The 21,178-nt window shown below is 36.6% G+C and overlaps 1 protein-coding gene across 1 annotated transcript in view; it reads right to left on the bottom strand.

Annotated features, from left to right (window-relative positions):
- gnai2b (guanine nucleotide binding protein (G protein), alpha inhibiting activity polypeptide 2b) overlaps nucleotides 1–18,359 on the bottom strand; it is a 92,206-nt gene extending 73,847 nt beyond the window's left edge. Inside the window, exon 1 of the mRNA XM_052130352.1 lies at nucleotides 17,555–18,359. Coding sequence (XP_051986312.1) covers nucleotides 17,555–17,672 — 118 coding nt within the window. The 5' untranslated portion in view covers nucleotides 17,673–18,359. The remainder of the gene's footprint in view (nucleotides 1–17,554) is intronic.
- Nucleotides 18,360–21,178: the final 2,819 nt, after the last annotated feature.

Below are 21,178 nucleotides of genomic sequence, written 5' to 3'. Positions count from 1 at the left end.
AATTTCAGTAATTCAACTTAAAAGGTGAAACTAATATATTATATAGACTCATTACAAGCAAAGTAAGATATTTCAAGCCTTTATTTGATATAATTTTGATGATTATGGCTTACAGCTTATGAAAACCCCAAATTCAAAATCTCAGAAAATTAGAATATTACATGAAATCAATAAAAAAAAGGATTTTAAATACAGAAATGTCGGCCCTCTGAAAAGTATAATCATGCATATGTACTCAGTACTTGGTTTGGGCCCCTTTTGCATTAATTACTGCCTCAATGCGGCGTGGCATGGATGCTATCAGCCTGTGGCACTGCTGAGGTGTTATGGAAGACCAAGATGCTTCAATAGCGGCCTTCAGCTCTTCTGCATTGTTTGGTCTCATGTCTCTCATCTTTCTCTTGGCAATGCCCCATAGATTCTCTATGGGGTTCAGGTCAGGCGAGTTTGCTGGCCAATCAAGCACAGTAATACCATGGTCATTGAACCAGGTTTTGGTACTTTTGGCAGTGTGGGCAGGTGCCAAGTCCTGCTGGAAAATGAAGTCAGCATCTCCATAAAGCTTGTCTGCTGAAGGAAGCATGAAGTGCTCTAAAATGTCCGGTAGACGGCTGCGTTGACTCTGGACTTAATAAAGCACAGTGGACCAACACCAGCCGATGACATGGCTCCCCAAACCAACACAGACTGTGGAAACTTCACACTGGACTTCAAGCATCTTGGATTGTGTGTCTCTCCATTCTTCCTCCAGACTCTGGGACCTTGGTTTCCAAATGAGATGCAAAATTTGCTCTCATAAGAAAAGAGGACTTTGGACCACTGAGCAACAGACCAGTTCTTTTTTTCTTTAGCCCAGGTAAGATGTTTGACATTTGAAGCCCATGTCCAGGACCCGTCTGTGTGTGGTGGCTCTTGATGCAGTAACTCCAGCCTCAGTCCACTCCTTGTGAAGCTCCCCACACATTTGAATGGCCTTTTCCTGACAATCCTCTCCAGGCTACGGTCATCCCTGCTGCTTGTGCACCTTTTTCTTCCACACTTTTCCCTTCCACTTAACTTTCTATTAATGTGCTTTGATACAGCACTTTGAGAACATCCAACTTCTTTTGCAATTACCTTTTGAGGCTTTCCCTCCTTGTGGAGGGTGTCAATGATGGTTTTCTGCACAACTGTCAGGCCAGCCGTCTTCCCCATGATTGTGAATTCAACTGAACCAGACTGAGAGACCATTTAAAGGCTCAGGAACCCTTTGCAGGTGTTTAGCTGATTAGAGTGTGACACTTTGAGCCTACAATACTGAACCTTTTCACAATATTCAAATTTTCTGAGATTCTGAATTTGGGGTTTTCATAAGCTGTAAGCCATAATCATCAAAATTATATCAAATAAAGGCTTGAAATATCTTACTTTGCTTGTAATGAGTCTATATAATATATTAGTTTCACCTTTTAAGTTGAATTACTGAAATTAATGAACTTTTGCCCGATATTCTAATTTTTCGAGTTTCACCTGTAGTTCCACACAATAATGTAAAGATATTCTAAACTGATTATGCAAAAAACAACACTGGTACCGAATCCGTATCGGCCGATACTGAGATTTACGATATCGGAATTGGAAGCAAAAAAGTGGTATCGGTGCATCTCTAACTTAAACCTAAATGTATGTAAACTTCTATATGTAACGTATTCCATTAGATTACTCGAGGTTAGTAACGTATTCTAAATACTTTGTATTACTTCAGCACTGGTAGATTTTTTTCACTTGTTTTTACTATAAAAACTGTGCAGTACAGTAAGACAAAACACCCATTAAAAATACATTCACTTAAAAACCTTGTTGTTTCTTAAAAAAGCTAAATCAAACTGATCTTGTTTTAAGGATTTTTTTATATTTTTACAGGAAAACAATACAAACATTATCAAGAATACGATTTTTGTCATAATATCAAAGGTCTTACTAGAAAAAAAAATATTATGATCTAACGTGAATTTTCTTGATAAAAAAATATGATCGTGTCTGGTAACACGTGCATGTAAAATGGCTAGAAATAGCATTTTAGCTTAGCGTAAAGCTGAAAATTAATTTACATAAGGTTTCTTTCCATTTCACAACTGTTGAAAAGCCATCTTTCAAAAAGTTGAACACTACACATTTTAATTGCACTTAATTTTTTCAGTTTCATTTGAATTTTTTGTTAAAATAAATAAAAATAAAGTTCAAAGTTTGAAATCAAGCGCGTTATTGTTTAGGCTATTGCTGAACGAAAAGTACCCCTTAGTACTACTTAGCGTCCAACCAGTGGTAATACCGGTGTTAGTCGGTTTGAACGTGAACACCGCATCGGTGTGAAAATGTATATATCGTGGCAAGTCTAGCGCTAGTCACTATGCCACAGAGTGAAAAAGCAATTTAGAGTCAGAAATAATAGTTTCTTATTCCGTTTTTCCAGAATACAAGCATACTTACTGTATGTTCAAAATGTCCTCTCAAAGACAATTACGCTCTTGAGACGCTCCAAAGGGAGTCCATAATGACAGCATTCTATAAAAAGATAAATTACACCAATTTAGAGCACTGGTGTCTAAAGAGTCATCATCTGTCGCGTTGCCAGGGTCTTTGATCTCCGGTGCGCTTGACACTGCCACCCGTCAAGTGGCCTCATCAGAGCCAGAGTCCAATTTACATTTCTGAGCAGGCACTTCAAAGGGTACTCCTACAGAGCTGTTTAAACCCCTCCACTGGAGGGCTTCGCCAAAGATGAAGCTGATGGCATCGTACTGGTTTCACAGATCTAACCCATCTCCAGACATTGCGTTGGGCAAGATGAAAAGTCTGCGACTGGAAATACAACATGATGTGCACAGAAAGTATATATTTAAAAAAAAATTGGGTCCGTTCCAGTAGACATTAGTATACATATGAATGGAAGAAATCATAACGACAAATATGGGGTTGTAGGAGTGGAAGTGATTTGAATTATGTTATTTGAACGTTATACTGACCAACCTTTTTGGAGAGTTCTATTTTACCCAATTAAAGTAGATAGAAGCCGTATTTGCATGACTAGAAAATAGCTGCACAGAGGCATTACAAAAATGGCCTCCGAGTGACCAGACTTGGCTTAAAGGGACTTTGGTTGCATTATAGTTTTTTTTGGGACTTTACACGTTAACCATAAGCCAATTAAAGCCAAGATGTACTAAACAAAGTGTTAGACAAACATTACAGTTCACACCATTTTATTGATGAATTGCTTCACTATAGGGCTGGGCGATATGGACAAAATAGTTATCACGATAATCTCTCATATTGTTCGATATCGATATTTATCATGATATACATTTACACATTGCACTTTCTTTTTTATTTTAAAGTTGACGGAAGAAAAGATTATTCTAAACAGTCAAAATAGTCTCTTCAAAACTGCACAGGGGGTCCAGAGACGGCCAAAGCTGTGGGGTCTGCTGGATCTTTTACCAATTTTACCGTCTTTTACCGTTTATTAATTAAAAATGTTAAAAGATCATCTGTTTGTTCTGAAGCATAGTGACAGCAGTCCAGTATTTGTTGGAAAATTTTTACATTAAAATAATATTATATCTATAATATCTAATATCTATCTATGCATGGGGCATAGAAGCCCTTGTGACTGTGGAATGATGCTGAATGTGGGTTCAGGGGTGTCCCGAGAGAAAATTTAGAAAACATTTATTACAAAAATTTAAAAAACATTTGTATATTTTCATTAAAGTGAGAGACTAGTCTACCAACTAGTAATTTTAGTCTTTCCTTATCCATTCCAGACATCTAATAAATGTTCACAAAATCTGAACAGAAATCGATTTGTTTATTCGATTAGTTTATTATTAAAGGCTCGTAACATGCGGATTAATAAAGATACATTTAGAAGGGAAAGACATTATGGTCTAAAAGGTGCTTTGGAACCACATTAACACATGCGGCGCTCCATGTCTACACACATGCAGGGAAAAGAGGCAACACGTGCGGAGCGGGACAGGGCAGACCTTATGCATGTTTGGTGCCAGAGAACCATATTCAAGATTACAGCGCAGAAAGATCAGAGCTGTTGTCAACATCAGTGTTGTTCTGATGAGAGGCCGCAACCGTTGTCATGGAGTCTTGCGGTGTGGATGGAATCAATCCGGTGTCTGACGTAACCTAATTGCAGCAAGGCAGCTAGCATTAGCAAGTCCATCCAGTCTGACCCTACGTTACCACTGGTAGGGTCAAAACACGTTCAAAAAGGTTCTACTTCCCAGTTTTGAATATTTCTTAATTTTTTATTTCACAATGGTAGAAGACATCCTAAGCTTTCTTGAAAGGTATGTTAGGTATGTGTCATTTGGATCATAATTCAAAAAGTGTCAAGAAAAGGAACATTTCCAAAACTGTCCTACTTTGCCCATATTCACCATATTATGTCAAAAAAAAAAAAAACTAAAATGAATTTGAGATCATGTGTATTTTATTTTATTTAGTTTTGGAGTCATGAAAAAGTATTTTAGATTAAAGTTTTTTCCAATAATGTAATTTTTTTATTTGTATTTTAATTTTTTTTAGATTTGATTATTTTTTTGTTTTAGTTATCATTAACTATAATAACACTGAGACAAACCTCACAAAACGTGTGCAAATCCAGCATTTTCATCGTGTGGAGCGCTCGCATATCTTCCTCTGAAGCATGTATTCTATCAGCCTGATTTCCTCTGACTCACAAATATTGCATCCAAGCAGGCTCCAAAGCCATCATGAGATTGCTTCTCGAATGCATACAAGCAAGAGAGTCAGTCATTTTCACTGTGCACTGTATGCACAATTAGTTTGATTTGGTGTTTTATGAGAAAATGTAAGTGTTAATGCGCACATGCCTCCGGTGCTTGCTGGACTACTGTGTGCACTGTTGTTATTTCATTCTTGCTAATCTTTTAACAATTTGTTTGTGTGCAAAAAATGACAAAATTTGATTGACCAAACAGAAACTATCTATCATTTAAAACAGTGGTTTTATGAGTCATCATGAGCACAGCAGCTTGTACAAACTGCCGCCGGTGTCTTCTCTTCTCTAGCTTCTCTAAGACTTTCTGCCCTGTCACTATACAAGAACAGTAATACTGTGATTTTCTGCATATTTCATTTTATTTTGGGTATGGTATGGTATGGTATGGTATGAGGGAACCATCTGAACATGTATAACCACTGATCAAACTTTACTTGTTTTTAAGCTAGGCAATGTTTTACAACTGTAATACAATAATACATGTACAGAACAACCACTTTGTGTGTTTGAATCAATCATACCTCTCACTAAACACTATGTGAAATGTTTATTTACTGCCTTATTTTATTCAGTTGGCATGTAGGAGTTGATAACAGTTTGCTTAATCTCATTCCATATCTGGATAATTGCTGCAATATCATAGAGGATAAATTTCCTCCTGTATTATATTAGTTTTTGTATGGTATGTTAACTTAATGGCCAATGTATTTGGACTTGAATGAGAATAAACCTGAAATAGGAATGTGTTTCAGTCATACTGCACATAATGTAGTTTAGAGATTATTTAGAGACATTTAGAATGTTACAAATGGCTATTTCTATTTAATAGTTTTATTCTTAAAATGTTCTGTTTGTCCAAGAATCCTCTTGCAGCAAAGCAGGTCTTTGGCATTTAAAAACTGCTTGTTTATGACCTGTGAGGAGTCCGTTTCTCAAACTAGAGAATGATTTACTTGTCCTTTTTTCTTTGTGCATCTGGCCATCCACTTCCTTCTCTATCCTCCGGGATAAAGATTCTTTTTTTCAAAACAGTATGTTTCTTTTTGCCTATTTTTAAAACCAAAATTTCACTTGCAAGTGTAAAGCAATTGTAAGAACTCAATACATCAGCCAATGGGGGGAAAACCAACTGTATTGTGATTTCCAAATTTGTTCTAATAATAAGAACATGTTCTTGAGAACCAAATTAGCACTTTAGAATGCTTTCGTAAGGAATAGGTGACAGTATATATGTTTGCAATCACGGGTAAAGAAATGTTTTTATAAATACCACTTAAAACAATTAATTCAAACTGTAATAATAATAATTTGCAATTAATGATTTTGGCAGTATTTTTGTCCAATTTAATGCATCCTTGGTGAAATGAAGTATCAATTTCTTTCAAGAACAAAAACATATTTGTGTTCTAAAAATGGAAGCGTATTTACTATATAATCTAATTTTCATGAAGTAACTTGTAATGTAATTACTTGAGTAGTTTTCCGGCAAACTACTTTTATTACTCGAGTCATAATATTTCTCAGTAATTCTACTTGTACTCAAATGAATTATTTCTTCAGTAGCAGTACTTTTACTTAAGTAAAAAGTAAATCCACTGTTAAAAATTAGGTTAAATTAATGCAGACTGATGGCTTCAGCAGAGGTATATCATCCATTAATTCTTAAAATTCACTTAAATACAATTGAACAAAGAAAACTGTAAATCTGATGTCCAGATTTTTTTATCAAACAGGCTCGTTTATTGCTTGGCAATCTCAAAATGGCTAAATATTGACAAATTAATTTGACTGGCTGATATATTGGCATATGTTTTACATTTAATTAGCCTACAGTCTTCTGATTGGTTAACATTAAATTACCCCAATCTTTGGGTTGTGGTGGGTTCAGAGAGAGAGATCGTTCAATTAATTGCAATTAATTACTTCTAAGTACAACAGTTTAATCTCACGTATCAATCCTTTTCATGTTCTCCTGAATCAATGTTTAATTTCTCGTATTTTTCTCCATTTTGTCTTTTCTCTCAACCTCACATAATTTGGCCGCAGAAGGGTCAGTCCTTTTTTCTGAGCTTCACAGAAATGAAAATGGACTGACAGTGATTGTGATGGAAAACGCGCAGACAGACTGATGCAAAACCATCTATAATGACACAAACACCTCAGCAGGTCGGTGGTGAATGGCTGCAAGCATTTCAGCACCAACAGACAGATCAATAAACAAAGCATCCCACATGATATACACAGTAATAAAAGGAACGACTACTGTAGAACTAGTTCAAACAACTCAACAGAAAAGGAATTTAAACTGGAGGTCCTCAGCAGAGGTTAAAGACAATGAATTTAAAATCGATTCTTGTTGTGCACGATTGCTTCATAATCAAGGCTGCATAAGAGAGAAAAACAGTCCCACCTTTCGCAGCCTGATCTCATTAAAATTGCATGACTGTGGTGAATTATATTTCAAAATGATATTTCTTGGTTCATTACATGAATCCTGACAGTTCCTGAGGTGAAACATCCACTGTGTGGCACTATAAGCGAGTTAAAGGAATATTCCATGTTCAATACAAATTAAGCTCAATTGACAACTTATGTGGCATCATGTTGATTACCACAAAAATGTATTTAGACTTTTCCATCCTTTTCTTTAAAAAAGAAAAAAAATCGGGGTTACAGTGTGACATATCGCACCATTTTAACCATTTTTGTCCAAATGTTACATCACATTTTTGTTACCATGATGACGTAGCGCCTCCCTTCCCTAAACCTTAAACATAACCAACAGTTACGCCTCCGTATCAGCGCGTCATATATGCGCATAGACGCTTTTCTGTCATCCGTTCTTAATAATATCATAAAGGGTTTCTTCAAGCGCGTGTCTGTGTGCCATGGGGCAAATTATCTGTAATGTTAATTTTATAATAATAGCCTAATAATAATAATAACAATCATTATTTAATACATGGGAAAACAAGCCAAACATCGTCTTGACATCGTCAAAGGCATCAGCTTTTGGCGATTACTCTGACCATCGTCGATCCCAGAGATCATCGTCTGTTGGCACAACCCTAATGTCCATTTCTCTCTATAAATTAACAAAATGTTAAGAGAGTCTCCTTTTTCCAACACATTCAGGATCATTACAGCTTTTGCTGGTGTCACTGCAGCTCGCTTCGTGTGTGCGCTTCTAAAATGTATATTTTAAAGGCTCATTATTACGGTTTAGTATTTCTCTGTAATGTAGAACAGTGTTTGAAATGTTACTTATAATATTCTTTCTCAGCCCTGAAACACAAACCATTTTCTAATGCCAACCCCCCAAAAAAACTATATATTCAAGTAATTAATTTAATATCATAAATGTGCGATGGCTTAAATTAACTCCTACTAGTAGACTAGGAAAATCTTTGGTCGGGTGCAGCCCTAGTGAAATACAAAGCAACTAAAACACCACAAAGCCATCAAACTCTAGATTTCTTCAATTGTCAAAGGACAAACTGCAACACCAACTTTTGACGTGTTCCATGCTGAGACTTAAAGATCTATGAATAATGTGAGACTTTAAAGTTGAGCAAGGTTGATGTAAGACCTTTGAGAGAAGTTGAAATAGGAAACCTAGGAGCCAGACGTCTGTTTAAAAATGTGTGTGCATGCAGGGAGGTATTTGGAGGACAGATTTTCATTCTGACGTGTGTGTAAGTGTGTATTTTGAAAATGCAAGTGTGTGACGGTGACTGTGCAGGGAGCTGTCATCTGTTCTGAGATGCATCACCTTGGCAAGTTGTTTTTTTCACCTAATTTATCCATCAACTCACAATTAGGCCGCTTTAGTTAGGTCTGCCGGAACCAGAAACATTTATCATGCTCTATAACTCTGCAAAACATGAACGGCATCTACGGTAATATTATTCTATTTGTTTCCCCGTCTCAACCTCCGGATTCATCATTCAATCCCGAGGTTACCAGAGCCGGCCAGATACACCTCCGAGCCTGCTTGGTGTCGGACTCCACTATGTGTCTCTGAGTGATGACGACTAAATGCACCCAGTGCCAACCAGACATCACTTCAGTTTATTATGATGGACTCCAGAAGATTAGGGGAACTGGCCCCCACAGTGAGTTGGGTTTCTCCCAAGGATTTCTCCATTAGCCAACATCTTATGGAGTTGTGTGTTCTTTGCCACAGTTGCCTTCAGCTTGCTCACTGGAGTTATAAACACAATTATGATTTATTTATTTTTATTAATCATATTTAATCAAACTACACAATTATGACTAAGACTTTATAGATATTAAAGCTTTAATTTTCTGTTAATGCATGATTTTCTGTAAAGCTGCTTTGAAGCTGTGAGTGTTGTGTAAAACGCTATACAAATAATAATGACTTGCCTTTTGCACTCTATTCCTGAAGGTAAAGGGAGAAGGTGCTGCTTTAATCAAGTGTTTTTATCCCTGTCTGGGACTCGTACACCCTAAACCCCCACTGTGCTAGGCCCCAACTAACAGACGTATCCCGCGCTGACCTCTGCCAGTATCTGTCCCTCACAACACAGCAGAGCTAAAGTTACACTCCTCCAAATGATGTCATGAGACAAAACACAGTGACTCAACATTCACATTATAAAGAGCAACTGCCTTCTAGCTGTGCAACAATAGATCCAACAGTTTTATCACTAAATTTCCTTGCGTCACTTTGTGCATGCTATTAAATGTGAAGTGTACAATTTCTGTGCCGGCTAACAGAACTGCAAAAATCATGAATGCTACATGGAGTGAAATTTTTTGATAATTAAATGGAACAGAGTGCTTGAATTTTTTTCAATCTTTACATTTTTATATAAAAAGGTTGCTTGAACATTGCCTCTTGAAAATGCAATGCTCAAACACAGCTACAAATCTTAAAATAAAATACAAATCTAAGATGAACTAGTCAGCCTAACTATTCGACAAGTCTACCATCCCTAATGGCATTTGGTTTACATTATTTTTGTTGTTTCAGGAGGAGCAAATTAATACATTTTGATGAAAGTTTAAAAATAAAAATTGCTTTAGAATAATGTGCACTGCTGAATCACACTGAGTAAATCTAAACAGGACAATAAAAGTATGTTATATATAGATTTCCCGATTAAATTCTGATTCTCAAGCTCTCAATTACATTTGATTCTGATTATTTCAAGTATATTTTAGTTATAATGTCCATTTTGCTTACATATGAAAGACAATCTATCTCAATTAATGCTGTTAATTATACAGGGGACCTTCTAACTTGGTACTTCTCAAAAATATACATTTTGCTAATTGTATTTTATCATTGGTCCCATTTTAGCTTGTTAAAAATTTGCAGATTCCATGTATTCCATTAATAAATATAACATCTTGAAATTGCATATATTATATTGCATATATATAAATATTTTGTTTCGTGTTTATTGTTAACATGGATGGTTTTTACCATTTACACTGAATATGCAGAACAACCGCTAAAACAATTCGGTATTTTTATATAACAGTGGCAGTTCAGCGAGCGTTTTAAGCGCATATTAATGAGTCGTCGCACTGCTTTTTTAACCCATCCGTGTTATGCGTGATTAGAATGACATGTTTCTATTTTTGTTGTTTTTGATTAACAACTGACTGTAAAGAACAGAAAGGATATTTTAAGACGTTATTCAAAGACACTTACGAAAAGGGTTTATTCCTGGGTTATTGCAGAAAGTGGCGTTCTGATACGTCCTGTAAACAAGAACACTGATTTCCTTATGCTGTTTAAGGGATTAAGATAAAGCAGTTTAACACATCCAGATTTCTGCTGCTTATGTGGCCATGTAAACATATATGTGCCGTTGATAGATTTTGAGGAGTGCGAATGTGCGTGAACAGACCGGATAACAAACGTCATAGGATGGAGCCTAACAACAAGTCAACAAAGAGGAAAAAATTCAAAAAATGTTGGGAGTACAGTGGGAAAAGAACATACACTATAAACTATAGCCATTAATACACACCAATGTAACATATCGATGGTTACTCATGTTCGCCTATATGCGCATGAACATTGAGGGAATCCCAGAGTTTTATGTAAGAGGAAGACCCCACTATTAAAGCTAAATTCTGCTGCAGGTCATAATAGACAGTTAAGGAAACAAACACTACAACAACTCTGAAATATCTTGAAATAAAGAGAAGCAATGGGGAATAAAATAGTCAAGTCTTCCTCAGATACCATATCTGTTGTTGACACTAACGTTGTGATGAAATAACGTTGCTGTAGACAAACCGCATATATATGGGAGTAAAGAGTATGCCGCTTATAGTCCATCACAAGTGCATGCAAACCAGAACACCGCTTTCTCGCAATAAGCCGCTCTCTGGTGTCCATGTAAATGTAGTCAGTGACAAATGGGTTGCGTGGATCTTACAGTCGTCACTATTCTAAATAACTGGTGAGTTAATTTACAGGAAGTGACTAATCACAGACATTTTGACGCATAGAACTTAATTTTGTCGCATATATGCAAGTGATCTAGGGTTGAATACACAGTATAGTAAAACATCAATCTTGGGATTTAAAAAATTGATATCAGATATCGGGTCATTCAAATGAAGATCCTAATGCAATGGAATTGTTTAAAGAGTAAATAGGGTCAATTTTGATTTCATGTTGACTTAACCTAATCTGATATACATGTGTGGCAGGTTTTTTTATATAGTGTATATTTATCCGTGCATTGTATATTCACTGTTTATTTAAAATGTTGCTGCTGCAACATAAAAATGTTCCCTCCAACAGGAGTATGTATACACTCTACACTCTCTTCTACCACACTATCATATACAAATGTCTCAAAGGTTCCGCATAATAAGAGACCTCCAGAGCAACCACTTAAAAATGTGTATCTACACGCTCGGTTTGTAAGTATAGCTTCTAGCACACTAACCCTCCTGACAGTCACTTGTCACCATTCTGTGGCACATATCCATTAGTTCCGTGATGTGACTGCCGCCCTTGGCCATAAGACAAGCCACATCCCAGAACATGAGCAACATTCTCTTTTCAAAAAACTGAACCCAAAGGAAGAGTGTATCACTTTCATCCCCAAAGCCTTTGTCTTTTCCAATCCATAAGAGAAGAACTGAAGAGGTTTGCAAAAAATAGTCAAACTAAAATCCATACATGGAGAACAGCATTTACAGGCAAGGGGGAAAAAATGTAAAGACACTTGGTTTAACAAACACAAGAGCACTAACTACTTCCTGCTCTGTGACATGACCTAGACTCCAGTTGTTTGTGGATTCAACACTTGTCTTCCATGTTGTGGGCACATTCCTGCAGGTAAAACAAAACCTGAACCAGCTTGATGTTTAAAGATTCTCATGGTGTTCCAAATCCGTAAAAAATTTTTTCCATTGAACACAAAATGAGATGCAAGGCAGAATGTTACGAACTCAGTCACCATTCACTTTCATTGTATGGAAAAAAGCAATGAAAGTGAATGGTGACTCGGCTAACATTCTCTTTAGCATCTCCTGTTTTGTTCCATGGAGGGAAAAAGTCAAATATGAGAATATATGATTCAGAATTGTCATTTTTAGTTTAACTATTCCTTTAATTTCAGAATCTGAGGCTGCACTGCAGACATACTAAATACCTAAAACAAGGGTTGTTTCATTATGTACTTAAATGCGCCGGTAGGTAATAGTATTCTAATTAAAAATATACAATTTCAGCTTACTACACTAACAACTTGCTAGTTTTGCTACTCATGTGAGTCAAATGAAGAATGAAATTCACATGGCTGTCAGGCCTGAAAATGATAGATGACCTCAGCAATAATCTTCCGGCATGTCTTATTTATTACTTAAAACAATAAATACAGTCAAGTAACCCAAGGTCAAAGGTCAACCTCTCCTTAAGGCATAACAAGATAGACATGAAAGCAGTTAATGTAATGTAGAGGTACTTTTACTAGCTAACTGGTAAGAACCCAAATCCAAATAACCATTTACACAAAACAAGTAATACCGTAGACATGGGTCTAAAATGTTTATCTGTATTATACTATGTAACTTTTATTTAAAGTGTAAAATCAATACATTTAAAGTAGAGCTGGGCGATATGACAAAAAAACACTCTCTTTACTAGATTAGCATTAGATTTGTTTTATATATAATTGATATATTTCTATCCTATTTACTTCATCACCTGCAGCTTTTATTTTGACACTGAAAGAGCACAGTGTATTATTTGACAGTTTACATTTGTATAATAATTCCAAGTAATTTAACATGCAGTACTTTTCTTTCGCAATGCATGCAAACTGCTTTACAAGCGTTAAAAACAAGAGCCTATTAATCCCCTTGCATGCACAGAAAAGCTTGATTATTCTGTCTCACAGCCTTTTGCAGTTTTATAATCACATTTTGATGTTATTTTGATTAATTGTGCAGCCCTGAAGGATCGTGGAATTAGTCTACTGATTCACTCTTTATGAAACATAACGGGCAAATAAAAAGTACATTATAAAATTAAGCAATAATGTGAATATCGCAATGATTTTATTGTCATTATTCGATATATCGCCCAGACCTAATTTCAAATGTAGTATATTGCAAAATATTCAGATATATACAAAAAAATATAATTAGACTGTGATTGCAGGGAGACCGACTCGATTGTGTCCTTCACAGTGCGTCATGGACATGGCATGGTCGCTGCAGAGCTTGTTTTGAGCAGTTTGTTTTTACGTGATTCTCAGATTGGTGGATTTATCCTCTCAGGATCATGGGTGGTGTAGTTCTTCATCAGGAATTCTACTATTAAACATGACTTTGAAATAAGTCTGACTGATGGACTAAACGGGAATTTGAAACAACATATTGGGTGAGTACAGTAAAAGACAGAATTTTCATTTTGGGGTGAACTATTCTTTTAAAATCTGGGAATAATATTAGGGGTGTAACGATGCATCGATCCAATAACCAACGATCCAATGTTATCGATATTTACGCATTGGTATCGATGGACATTTTTTTAAGATGAACCTTTATTTTAATACTCCTGTCAGCCACGTCCATAAGCATTTCCATTAGACGATGAAGCAACCTTATTAAATTAATTTCACTTTGAGTGCTATACACTTTTGATGTGGGACAAGTATGTGCTCTCTAATAAAACCCATGAGCACTTATTCCACATGAAGGAAAATGATTGAGATTCTGCGTGAATTAGGAAATAGGTTTCTTCATCTATCATCTTCACAGAAATAAAGCGTCTCCTCCATGTATGAACCAAGAATATTACGCGGCACCCAGGGTCTAAAATGATTGAGTAGCGCGAGGGATATCGCTCTGAGCTCTCCTGTTTCTGGAGCATAAATATAGGAAAGCCTCCTGGACTCGTACGCACTTTGGAGCTCCAGTTTGTGTGTCAGATGAAAATAATATTTCGTGATTTTAAAGCACCAATCGCATGATAAAGGTCATTTAATTTGCTTGGGCGGCAGCAGAAAAATGTAAAATTCCGGAAAACCCTGTCCACTGATAGATAAGCACAAGCTGCGCACATGGATATGTGCGAAATACACAATATAGCAAAATCTCTTGACGATTGACATTTTACACCTGTTGCCATGATACATATATATATATATATATATATATATATCTCGTCAAATCGCCCAGCCCTATATCCAGTGGAAATCAGCCAGACAATTCTATTAAAAACCCCAACTGGAACACCAAATGATTTCATGATCTAGCTAACTGAAGCCATATTAAACACACACAATATTCAACACTACACTGAAGAGGAAAACGGGGGAAACATTGTGCCATGCACAAAACTAGATTAGAAGGTTTTGTTTTTAAATATCAATACATTTAAATCTGCATTCAAACTAAAAACAACACAGCTGATTGGCTGATGGCATCACAAGAATGCACACAGTCCCAAGCGGCTACCCTGAGAAAAGAATATATACCATATAGTCCATTTTACACATTTAACAGTAAATCAGGCACTGGTAAAACTTCTTCAGCATTATGAAATATTTTCCATTTGGATAAAAAAAAAAAAAAAGTAAACGGCTAGTTCTGAATGGGCGTCAATGGAGAAACACGCTATTTATGCCCAGATAAGGTGTAGTTATGCCATCAATCAACAGGGGCTAATGGAAACTAGCCAGTCAAACCCGGACCCCTTGGTCTGGAGCCCCGCATAAACTGTACACTACCCCAGCTTCAAACACACCAGGCTTTGCATGCATCTCATCATTTGCTTTCTCTCCTGTAGATTTCGAAACATGCGCTCAGTAAAATCAAATAGATCTGACACTGCTAAGTAAGGCAACTACTTCAGTCGATATACCAAATAATGACAGAATTTTGATTTTTGGGTGAACTATTCCTTTATGACCTCTGTGGTACGTAACTACAGAACCTGTAAACAACCCACAATGATTCTCTGCTCCAGGTATTTTCAAAATCAAACATGCTTTTGATTACCACCATTCAACCTCACAAAATGAAAATTGATTGGTTACAGCAGGAACACTCAGCTTTAATGAAGGATAATTGAATGGCCAAGTCTTTTGTTCAGATTGGTACTTATCTGATTCACGCAGCAGGGTTACACGAGAGCTGTGGTACCTGCAGACCATTGTTTATCTTAATCAAACATGAGTGTACATACCTCACCACCTGAATTCCCACTTCACATAATGACAAGTTATTTAGCTACAAAACAGCAACTCAACAGGCAGAGAGCTGCGATTATTTAGTTTGGCCCCTGTTTAGTATGACAAGGCCTAAACACATGACCATAAGGGACAATGTGGTATCCATGGAAACCACATAATTAAACATTAATAAGTATGCCATTTTCCAACACAGATGTGAACATAGCTTGTGGAAGGCGTAGAGTAGAAAAGTTACATAATGTGACAATTTGTAGTGTTATATTTTAAAACATTTGCATTTGACCTGTATTAGCCAAATTATTCTAAATTAAAGAATAGCATACAAAATGGAGCACCTAGATTACACATGTACTGCAAACCATAATCATGTATATTTCATGATGCCACATATATACAGCTGGAATTGACAGGGTGTGTAAGATGCAGGGAAGGATACAGGGCTGCTTTTTTCATACTTGAGAATAATTATGTTATGATTAACTTTAAAATCGATTATGTTATCTTTAGATTGGGCATTTTCACAGAAAATGTACTGTAGTGGTATCAGATGGTAATACCACAGTACTTCTATGCATCATACTGAATGATTACCATATTCTTATACCACAGTATATTCATGGTACTCCAATTTGCTTCAAATAATGTATTGGCATATTCCGACAGTACCATGCCTTAAAATATAGTACTCCAAGGTACTTCAAATAGACCCAGTGATATTACCATGGTACATGTCCAAAGGCATGGTATCACCATGGAACTTTAATATAAACCATGATCCTGAATTTTGACAATATATAAGCCATGATACATTTCAAAAAGTGCCTGGTATTACCATGGTGCAAAGCCAAAAAACATGGACATACCATAGTACTTTAATAACGTACTGAATGTTTTTCCATATTGAAGATTGAACGCAACATGTTCAAAAGAGCATGGTAATACCCTGGCACAAACCACAAAAACATGGTAATACCATGGTAATTTAACATACACCATGGTATTGAATGTTTTTTCCCCTCTCTTTTTACATGGTACTTGAAGGCTCTCCAAAGAATATCATTGTATAACCACAAAACATGTCCAAAATTGCACATTACCATGGTTAAAAATCCCAAAAATATGGTAATACTAGCTATGGTAATTTGATACTGAATGGTTTTCCATATTGGCATGGTACTTGAAGGTGCTCCAAAAAATACCATGGTATTACCATACTTCCTGTTCAAATGTTCAAAAGACTATGGTAATACCATGGTACCAAGCCCAAAAACATGGTCGTACCATGGTACTTTAATATACACCATGGTACTGAATATTTATTTGCTTTTTCATATTTACATGGTACTTGAAGGCTCTCTAAAGAATACCATGGTATTACCACAATTCATGTCCAAAATTACATGGTATTACCATGGTGAAAAGTCCAAAAGCATGGTTATATCATGGTACTTTGATAGGGTACTGCATTTATTTCCATATGTACATGGTACTTGAAGTGGCTCGAAGAATACCATGGTATGACCAAAATACATGTCCAAAATTGCATTGTATTACCATGGTACAGTCCACAAAACATGGTCATATCATGGTACTTTGCTGTGGTACTGAATGCTTTTCATATTTAGAGAATACTTGAAGGAGCTCCAATGAACAACCGTCCATTACTGTGGACGTATTACCGCAGTAATTGCCCATAATTCCGTGGTATTACCACAGTGCCCAATTAACATGACAGTGTCGTAATACTTCAAGTGAATCAGCGTTTCCTCCTGCCCGATTCGTTGTGAAGCATGTTGGGGTTTGATTCACACGCAAATGAAAACCACCAAACGAGTATCTGACGGATGGTTATGGGTTTGCCTCTATCCTGTTTATAACTGATCGAGCAGAACCACAAATCATATACTCAAACCCATATGCCTACTGACATACATAACACCCCCAAATGAGTACTGAAGCCTTGGTGTGATGTTTTTATGCAAGCATGTGGCGATTCACCCTGAAAAATGAAGTTTGGGGGAGAGGTACACAGACATGACGTGCCATGACTTACCGAGCAGGAGCAGTTTCACCTCGCGCGCCGCCTTCTCTCCATCCTCGCGCAGGTTTTTGTCGATCATCTTTGATCTTTCGGCGGCCGCCTTGTCCTCTGCGCTCACCGTGCAGCCCATGATCGAACCGCGCGCACGTCAAACTTTGCGCTTTCCGAATAATAATAACAACAAGCAAGGAATAGTGACTTTCAGCAACAGTCCGTTCCGCCAAAGCACAATATCACAACACTATAAACACACCGTGTTGAATGATAAGTGTGATATAAAGGCGAGACGTATCACAATTTCAAAGATTTGATTCAGAAATGCCAAGCTTTATGATTCTCCATCAATCGATTGCCAGTCCTAGCGCAGGGTTAGATTTGCTTTGACACAATTCAAGTGTAGTTTTGGTTTCCGAAAAACCAAAGATCTTCCTTTAGCACCTCATATCAGATCAAATTGCAGCCGTATTTAGAAGAACGTCGTCTGTGCTCTGATCTACCGCTCACAGTTCCTGATATATAAAATCATTTGCCTGCATTGAGTCGGATGTCTTTGCAAGCAAGTGGTCAAAATTGTATCCAACTGAAAATTCTGCCGCCAAACCACCGCTCAGATATTTATTCCGTTATCTTTTCAATTCAAACGGTCTGCATTCCGATTCAGGCGCAGAGCGATTCAAAATATTTCAAATTCAAAAAATCGAACGTTAAACCATTTGGCGTGCCACGCTGCGCGGCAGCTGCTTTCATCTGAGGAATAAACAGAGCGTAAGAATGTGAAAAAGCCAAAGCGAGCTGCACCCACCCACTGATGAACAACTGCGCGAGAATTGTGGGAAATGCAGTAGTTTCTACTGTTTCAGAACCACTAGTTAGCGGTGGGCTGTCCGATTCATTTTAGCGAATCGGTTCGTTTGGGTTATTTTATTGAACTGATCGATTCACGTATTCTTTTGAGTCGTCACTTAAAGGGACAGTTCACCCAAAAATGACAATTCACTGATACTTTACTCACCCTTATGCCATCTGATATGTGTATGACTTTCTTTCGTCTGCAAAACACTTTTGAAGATTTGTAGAAAAAGATCCAGGCTCAGCACGTCCTTAGAGTAGAAGAGGATGGAGATTAGAAATGTATAGGTCCAAAAAGCACAGATAGTCAGCATAAGATCCATCCCATCTCCAGCAGTGACATTAAAGTCGGCATGAAACCGAAGTTGCATGGGTCAGACTTTACTTCCGTATTGTGACGTATTTCCGAGCGAAACAGCTTATCGAACAATAAAAATATGTGGGGCGGGGATTTTAGTTAATCCGTTAGTTGTTCGAGCCAGTTGACCCATAACAAAGGAAGTTTAGGTTAAGGAGCGATAGTTTTGAAGGAAAACAGATGAAAATACACCCTGCCATCATCACCAACATGCAGTTGACGCTTTGTTCAACTCTACGCAAGGTTGTGGTGTTTATAAGAAAGGGGCGGGGTTTAAGCAGGCTAAATTATTGGTGAAGTCCTGCATACGTCACCAGAGAGAAGTCTGTCGTTTCACAGGAAGATCGAGTTCTTACATTTTGATTACAAGGTACATTTTTTTTTATTAAATTAAATAAAACATGCATGGATCAATCGTTCACAAATAAGATCAATAACATGCATTTAGAAAATAGATAGGGTGAATTTATATTTCATGCCAACTTTAATGTCTTCGTAACCGATCCCTTTGTGTGTGAAAAAGAATGACATTTAAGCACTTTTTAACTATAACAGATTGCTTTCAGTCTTTGGCGTTGACAAATGGCCGATTGCTCCTGTGACGCAAGCACGTTGGCACGTGCCTCCGACTCATTGTCACATGTCAGTTCACGTGCCATCGCGCTTACATCATGGGAGCGCTCTGTAAATTCAGGCATTCGTCAAGACATTTCAGGAAAATAACTTTTATAGTTAAAAAGTGCTTAAATATCATTCTTTTTCGCACACAAAGTGCTCAATTCGCTTTAGAGATAGATTACCGCTGGAGATAGGATGGATTACTCTTATGCTGACTATCTGTGCTTTTTGAACCTACAAATTTCTAATCACCACTCACCCATTATAAGGAACTGCTGAGCCTGGATCTTTTTCTACAAATCTTCGAAAGTGTTCTGCTGAAGAAAGAAAGTCATACACATCTCAGATGGCATGAAGGTGAGTAAATTATCAGAGAATTTTCATTTTTGGGTGAACTGTCCCTTTAATTGTTTACATTTTTTATTATTTATTCATAAACTCAGATCCACAACAGTATTTTCCACGATCAAAAAAGTTGTTTAAATTCAAATAAAACATTGTGGGGAAAAATCATTTAATAAAGCAGTACACAAATATTTTTTTTGTTCTGTATCCAGTTGTAGTATTACATTAGTATTCAGTTACCTATATATATTCGAGAACAACAGAAAAAAGGTGCTAGTATAATATATTATATTATATTAATACATACAGGCATAACTTTTTTCAAAAGTTGTATCATTAAAAAAAAAAATCTAAATCAAAATGCAAACCAGTCATCAATCAAATATGTCCCCTGAAGTACTGCATTTTAGTTTAATATTTATAGTGAAGTCGTTTTTAAATAAGGCTGAGTTATGCCACCTCATCAGTTAAAATACTTTTTTCTATCCCAGCTAAACATGCAGGAACAACTGTAAGTAAGCCATTCATAGGTACATTTTCTCGAAAACTGTATACACTTAAATATTCCTGTGTTTGTTTTGAGCGACCAGCTTAGATCCGCCCCAACAACGTTACTCAGCCAATGGTGTGAGTTGGGGGCGGGACTATCTGACTGAACAACCGCAGGCAATGGGCGAATTCAGAAAGCTGTTTTAAAAACAACTTTTATTTTTGTAATTCCGTTCGGTGGCGCTAGTGTGTCAGAAAATGCATAATCCAGCTTTATTACCTCACTATGTTTTCGAAACTATTAATATATTGGGTCAAATGCTGTTTCAAATGAGTTTTACTTCCAGTTAGAGTGGTGGAAGTATAGAATCTTTCCGAATCGGTTCGAACGAATCATTTAAAAGAACCGGTTCTAAAGAACGACTCCTTCGAATCGGACATCACTAGAAAGGGCAGTGCAAGACTGACAACACGTTTGTACCTAAACTCTACTTTAAGAAACTACAGAAACGTATTACAAATGTTCAACAAATGACCAACATTGTGTTTAGCGAGTTGAGCGTTGAATAATAAATCTTTGGTTTCCCAAATCAGAAATTAGTTCAAGAGATTTTTATTAAATGTATCAGACAAGATTGCTTTGCTTGAGAAAATATGTGATGGGGAAATTGTTAAATTTGCTCTAATAAATTCTCCAATGCAAATAATTATTCATTTAAAATTAATTTTAGGTCATAATATCTGACAGTTTTAGAAATATGTAAAAAAAAAAAAAACAGCATTTTTAAGTCTTGGCATAACATAAAACATAAGAGCCAAATAACGTGATTCTGAAAATTGCCATTGTGCAAATTCTTTAGACATAGTAGACTTGCACTACTGTTTCATATGTTTATTTTATGCTATTTTATTATGACCTAGGAAAATCATAGCATATTGTCGAGGCTGTATAGTAAAAAAAAAACCTCATTTGTGGT

This window comes from Xyrauchen texanus, chromosome 7, assembly GCF_025860055.1.
Source record: "Xyrauchen texanus isolate HMW12.3.18 chromosome 7, RBS_HiC_50CHRs, whole genome shotgun sequence".
NCBI classification, from domain to species: domain Eukaryota; kingdom Metazoa; phylum Chordata; class Actinopteri; order Cypriniformes; family Catostomidae; genus Xyrauchen; species Xyrauchen texanus.
This window is presented reverse-complemented; position numbering and strand designations above follow the sequence as displayed.